The following is a 5,848-nucleotide window of genomic DNA, read 5'->3' as shown; positions in this document are numbered from 1 at the left end:
TCAGTTTTACATGCGGTGCTGTCCTCCCTGACTTTCCACCTTGCGGTTTCATGTCAGGCCTTTTTTTGCTTGAGTTGGCTGAAAGTAGTTAAAAACAGCCCGTGCTTGGTGGCAGCAATTGAGAGAGATAAGGCTACCTGGGGCTTTATCAGCTGCTGAGTCCTGTGTTTTTGGTGGGGTTTTGCTTCCGTTATTCTTACACTCAGCATAACCTCTGCCACTTCGCCCCCACTGCCGTGGCAGTGATGGGCACTGGAAGCCAGGCAAGGGCGTTTGTTTCCAACCTCTTAGCCTATGGACAGAGCAGCATCATGAGAGCATGGCTTCAGCAGGCTTGGGGGCTCATGCATGGAGCTTGGGGAAACCCATTTAGTCCTTGCTTTGCGGGACATTTCACCTGGCCAGGACCTGGTGCAGCGCCAGCAGAACCTGTTGCCACAGGGATCGGAATGGGGCGGTGCTGTTCATGCAGGAACAAAGGTTCCCCTTTCCAAGCACGAAGGCGTTGTGCAAAGAGGAAAAGTTCAGGGAAAAGCCAATTGCACACATGTATTAGCACTGAGAAGCTGCAAGCCTGACCTGCAAGCTTGGTCACTGCCTCTTCCCCAGCTCCAGGTGGAACCATGAAGACCTGGCATGACATTTTTGCAGCAAAGATTGCAGATTTTCACTTAAAAGAGCCATGGACTCTTCAAGAGGATGATACCCTGCAGGTGCATGCCCTCAAGCCTGGCTGGAAGGAGTTTGTGCAACGCCGTGCTCCTGGGAGGTAGGGGACTGCTGGCTCAGTCCCTGTCAGGAACAGGACAGGGGACAGTGGGCTGCCACGTGGACCTTTCCCTTTCTCAAAGTTTGCTTGTAGGAAATAGCTTTTGACATGAAAGGGGCGGTTTGGAGGTGGGTGAGGCTGGGAGGGGTTTTCCCATTTTGTTCCAAATGTTTTGTTTTGTTTGGTGGGTTATTGCCAAACTAGAAAAACCCCATGATAATTGGAGGGGAGGGAAGTGCTGCAGCTCCAAAGGGCAGCTGGTATTTGGCCAGAATTTCTCCATGTTGGTGTCAAGGTGCAAACTGCTCCTCCAGCAAGCAGGGGCAGTTATATTGCACTAGAGCCAAATCCTCTGGGTTTGCAGCCAGAGGATGAGAGGAGAGCTGCTGTCTGCTGGGACAAGGGGCAATGCCTTAGCAGTGCCTGCATCTGCACCAGGCTGAGGGATCCTGGGGCAGAGAGAGGCTGTGGCTCGGCATTGTTGGTGAGAGGCCCCCTCCCTACAATTTCCACTGTGGGCAGGACCCTGAGCATTGACCAGACACCCTGCCTGGGTGGCGGCAAATGGACACCTTGGCTGTCAGCTGCCCCCTGCCCCTGGCCTACCCCCTCCCACCCACCCCACCCCCCAATTGTGCAAGATGAAGAGTGATGGGTTACACACCTTTCAACTTCTCAAGACTTCTCCTCACCTGCCCTGCAGCCTCCACCCACACCTTCCTTTTATTTTTCTTCTTTTTTTGATTTCCCCGGCTTGGGGCTTGATGTTGGCTTTCCGCTGAGCTGTGATAAGCCAGCATGGGTGAGGGGCTAGAGCCCCAGATAGACCTCGGGCCTGATGCTTCCCATCACAAGGACCCTTGCTCCTAGCAGTGGGTCTGGGATGCACTGGGAAAGGGGACCAGGGTGGTCTCAACAGGCAGCCTGTCTCCTAAAATCTTTAATGCTGGTACCATCCCTGAGCTCCCATCTGTGTTGAATTCCCCAGACTGGCGTCATGCTGCTAATGGGAGGACAGTTTGGTGTAAAGCTTGCATGAGTGAAGTTAATCCATCAGCCTTGGCTGCCCTGGTCCTTACTGACTGTGTGGGAAGACACTGGCTCAGAACAGGGAGCCTAGGATGAGCTGATCTCTTCTGTGCCCTGGCAGGTTTCAGTGCTCCCAGTGCTTTCATGAGTGGTCTTCAGCCAAAGTGCACATCCTGTTCCACATGTGCCGGTGCCAGGGCTGGGGCATGGTGTTGATGCGGATCTTTCGCCAGGCATGCAGGCGGTGTCCCAACCCCCGGCTGCAGGAGCCCGAATTCAGCCTGGAGCCTGTGGAAATGCTTCTGCACAACCTGGTGCTAAAGATCCTCGAGTACTTCTACCACATTCCCATCCAGCCCTCTGACCTCCTGGAAGTCATGGTGGATGTAGCGGTGGCGGGGCCACACGACAGCACCCACTGTGAGGGCTGCCAGCTTGGCGTTTGCAGCAAGTCATGGCCGGCTCCAGCGTCAGATGCCCGGGAGTCTCTGATGGGTGCAAGCAAGGCCAAGACACATCGCACCCCAAAATGCCAGGGCATGAGACCCGATGCAACCCCAAGCCACCGTCCCTCTCCAAGCCACCATCCCTCTCCAAGCCACCATCCCTCTCCCTTTAATAACAGTTTCCCCTGGAAACGTTGCTGCTGCTGCATCGGCAGCTCTTTGCTCTGTGTTTTGGCAGTGCTCTTCTTCATCCTGCTTTATTTCACCTTTAAGTAATGGGAGCTGGGGATCACAAAGAGGAACTGGGGTGATGCCTAGGGGAGCTGATGGAGTGACTGGAAAATTGGGTACCCAAGATCAGCCCTTGCTCATGGCATGGCAGGGCTTCCCTGGCTCCTGGGGGCATGGGGATACATCGGGGTACCTCAGCCAGGTACCTCATCCCACAGCCTTGGGGAGCCTGGTGGGTCTGATGGTTTCTTACAGGACATATTCTTCATGAGGATGACCCTCAGCTTCCCCATGCAAAGTATGAGTGTACTTGCAAGAATAAAACAAGCCCTTTCTTCTCAGCTCAAGGATGCATTTGTGCTATTTAATTTCTCCAAAACCTTTTCTAGGTATGTGTGTACAGCTCAGAGGGAATCTGGGGGTTGGCTGTATCGACCACCTGGGCTCAGCTTCCAGGGACGCACATGCCCATTCTCCCCTGCTTTTGGCCTTGAGGGGACTGGGCACCCAAAGCAGCTGAGGGGCACCCAGAGCTGGAGGTTTGCAGCAAAGTTACCAGGAGCTGGTGGACACTGGCACTGCCTCCTATGAGCTGTGTACAGCAGCGTCTGCCCTGCAGCTAGGTTGAAAAAATCAAAATAACACGAAAACGCTGTGTGATCCAGGGGCTATGTGGATTTTGTTTCTTAAGTGCTCTGTCCTGCTTATCCCACCGATTCTCCCCCTTCCCCAGTGCCTTCCCTTCCCGCAGCCTCTGCAGGCCGGCCCGTGGAGCCAGCAGGTGGAGCTGTGAGATCTCTGGCACTGCACCTGGAAGTACTGGGACCAGTGACCCACCACCACTTGGATGGGCCAGCATTCCCCAGATGGGGGATGCCCTCCTCCCCATCCCTGTGCCCAGCTGTTTCCCCGTAGTGTGGCCCTCCCAAACCACATCCTGCATGGATACCGTCCTGGTCGGTGGGTGAACTGGTGTCTCACTGCGATTTTCCAATCTCAGAGCACTAGAGAAGCACACATGATGCAAAGCAAGGGGCCTCACACCCCTCCTGGTCCCCAGCTCTGCTGGGGTGACAGTGGTGCCATGGCAGCAGGGCTGGGGACCAGCGTGGTGCCATCATCAGGGACTTCCCCAGGAAGGAGAGTGAGCATGACCTGACCCCTTGGAGTGAATACCAATGATGTCCTGAGCATTTTTGGCAGGGGAATGGTGGCTGCGGGAGTGCTTGAGACCCAAGGAGTCTTGTATCTGAATGGATCTTTCTGGAGGAGGTGTCTCCTTGCTTGGGGCAGCCAGGGCTGAGTGGCTCTGCTGGGGAGGAGGAGGCTGATCCTGCAGCCTGGACCAACTTCTCTCCCTGCCTGCAGCTCTCCCTGCGCTGGGAGCAGCCTGCCCTCTCCCTGCCGGCATTAAGTCATGAAGCAAAGACATGGCCAAATTTCTTGCTGCCAACACCCGTAGCCCTCTTCTTCCCATGCTGAGGTTTTCCCAGCCCCAGTCATCACGTCTGGCTGTCTGCAGCCTCCTCAGCCACCCAGCTGCTGAGGGGGAACTCCCTCCCTCTGCCTGGGAAGCCAGCTCTGGTGGAGACCACATCCCTGCAGGGGTCTTTATTTTCTTGCTTGGGCTTCTCTTCTCTTTTACATGGGCAGAGCCATCCCTTGCTCCCCTGCAATACCGTCTGCACCCATGGCCTTAAACGCATACGCTGCTTTTTTCCCTGGTCCCCTCCCTATGGCTGCTGGCCTGTATCCTTGTGCTGTGCATGCATGTACCCTCCATCATGCAGCCCCTTCGTCCCCTCCCCATTACTCAGAAGCACCCGTACATACATGGGCTTCTCAATCATGGCCTCATTTTTGGGGTCCTTCCAGGATACTCCTCCTCAACATGCAGTTGTGCCCATCTTCCACTTGTTTCTTAGCAAACTGCCCTCAAAGTGCTGCTTTTCCTGGTTCTTGGCACTTTTGGAGCCCACAGCAAGACCTTCCAGCTCAGCTCAACCCCTAGAGATGGTAAGCAGTGGCCAGACCCCCAACTGGTATGGGGACAGCAAGACCATCCCAGGGAAGATGGCTGAGGGATGAAGGATGCTCTCTCTCCCTAAGGCTCCTGGTCAGGTCCTGGCTGTCCCTCTGGTCTCTCTGAGGTTGTGCTCTGCTGCAGCCAGCTCTCAGCTCATGCCTGACACTCATGCGCAGCCAGGGAAGGGCAAATCTTACCCAGGGACATTTTGCTGGCCTTTCACTGCAGCCAGACTGATAAATTGCTGTCTCTGCGCCTGTCTTCCTGGAGAGAAGCTCTCACCACTCTGGCAGGTTGTGAGGTGCCAGAAAATGCAAAGCCTGCTGTGGCTGCTCTCACTTTTCTCCTCTGCTGCTTGTTCCCAGCCCTCCCTGCAGCCAGCTGCAGCGGCTGTGGGGCACAAGGGCTTGGCACTAGCAACACCTCGGCTTGGTGAGCAGGAGGCGAGGGCTGGGTTGTGTCAGGGATTTCCCAGCAGAACTACTGATGGGAGGCAGAGGAGAGTCTGTATTTATCTATTATAGAGCAGCAACATTTTTTAACTTGCCCAGGAGCTTTCTAGGCTCAGATCCTGCAGATGATGGTTTAATGCTCGGGGGACCATGCCTTGGTTTTGCTTTTTCTCTCTCCTCTCTTTCATCCCTCTGATGCCTCTGGACTTGTTAGCAGACCCGTGAATGAGTGAGCCAGACCCACTGCCCTCCTTCTTGCTGTCAGCCTGGAGGAGCCCAGCACTGTTATTTCAGTTCTGTGCCGCAGGAAAATAGGGATCAATAAGCCAGCTCTCAGCCCTGGATCCAGGCACATGGTAGGAAATGGTGCCCATGATGTTAAGCTCTCTCCAAAGACTGGATTTTCACAGCCTGTGATGCAGAGAAGAGATGCCCAGCAGAGCTGTGTCCCTGCCTCTCCCATCTTGCTGCAGAGCCTCTGCTGTGAAGACACGCTCTCTCAGTCCAACAGCTAGCAGGGACAGGCTGATTTTTCACCCCTTTTAAAGCAAAAGTCACATACCTGTTATTTTTCCTGCATGCCAATTGAGCCCAGATTTAATTGCTATTCTCAGCACAGAGGTTGCTGCACTCTCCTGCCACCGCCCCTGTCTTCAGTGATGTGCTAAGGCTATAAATAATTGAAAGGCAAGATCTCATCTGTTGCCATTTTTCGTAATTTTTATTCACAGCTGGTCAGGGTCTGTCTCAGCCCATGAGGCTGTGTGGGCCATGGCTGAGCAGCCATCGGGTGAGGATCAGTGTTGGAATCCCCTGGGAGTGCAGGTGTGTGTGGCAGAGACTAACAACCAGCCTTGGCCACGTTCCTCTTGGAATAAAAGCCTCAGGGCACAAA

At 54.7% G+C, this 5,848-nt stretch overlaps 1 protein-coding gene across 2 annotated transcripts; it reads left to right on the top strand.

Moving 5' to 3' along the window:
- Positions 1-342: 342 nt before the first annotated feature.
- LOC101914577 (receptor-transporting protein 3-like) lies at positions 343-2,816 on the top strand. Of its 2 annotated transcripts, none has more exons than XM_027787283.2 (2): positions 343-769; positions 1,920-2,816. In XM_027787283.2, exons 1-2 carry the CDS (start codon positions 624-626, stop codon positions 2,518-2,520), a joined length of 747 nt encoding a protein of 248 aa, XP_027643084.1. In that variant the 5' UTR covers positions 343-623; the 3' UTR covers positions 2,521-2,816. The 2 variants fall into 2 exon arrangements, with proteins under 2 accessions (XP_027643084.1, XP_027643085.1); XM_027787284.2 differs by having other exon boundaries at positions 618-713.
- The last annotated feature ends 3,032 nt before the right edge of the window (positions 2,817-5,848 follow it).

This window comes from Falco peregrinus, chromosome 12 (assembly GCF_023634155.1).
Source record: "Falco peregrinus isolate bFalPer1 chromosome 12, bFalPer1.pri, whole genome shotgun sequence".
In the NCBI taxonomy this organism is placed as follows: domain Eukaryota; kingdom Metazoa; phylum Chordata; class Aves; order Falconiformes; family Falconidae; genus Falco; species Falco peregrinus.
The sequence above is the reverse complement of the archived record's forward strand: the minus strand, read 5'-3'. Positions and strand labels throughout refer to the sequence as shown.

Coding starts and splice junctions, on each gene's coding strand:
- LOC101914577 (XM_027787283.2), top strand. CDS start 624: ATGAAGACCTGGCATGACATTTTTGCAGCAAAGATTGCAGATTTTCAC. Junction 770..1,919: donor CAACGCCGTGCTCCTGGGAG/GTAGGGGACTGC, acceptor GTGCCCTGGCAG/GTTTCAGTGCTCCCAGTGCT.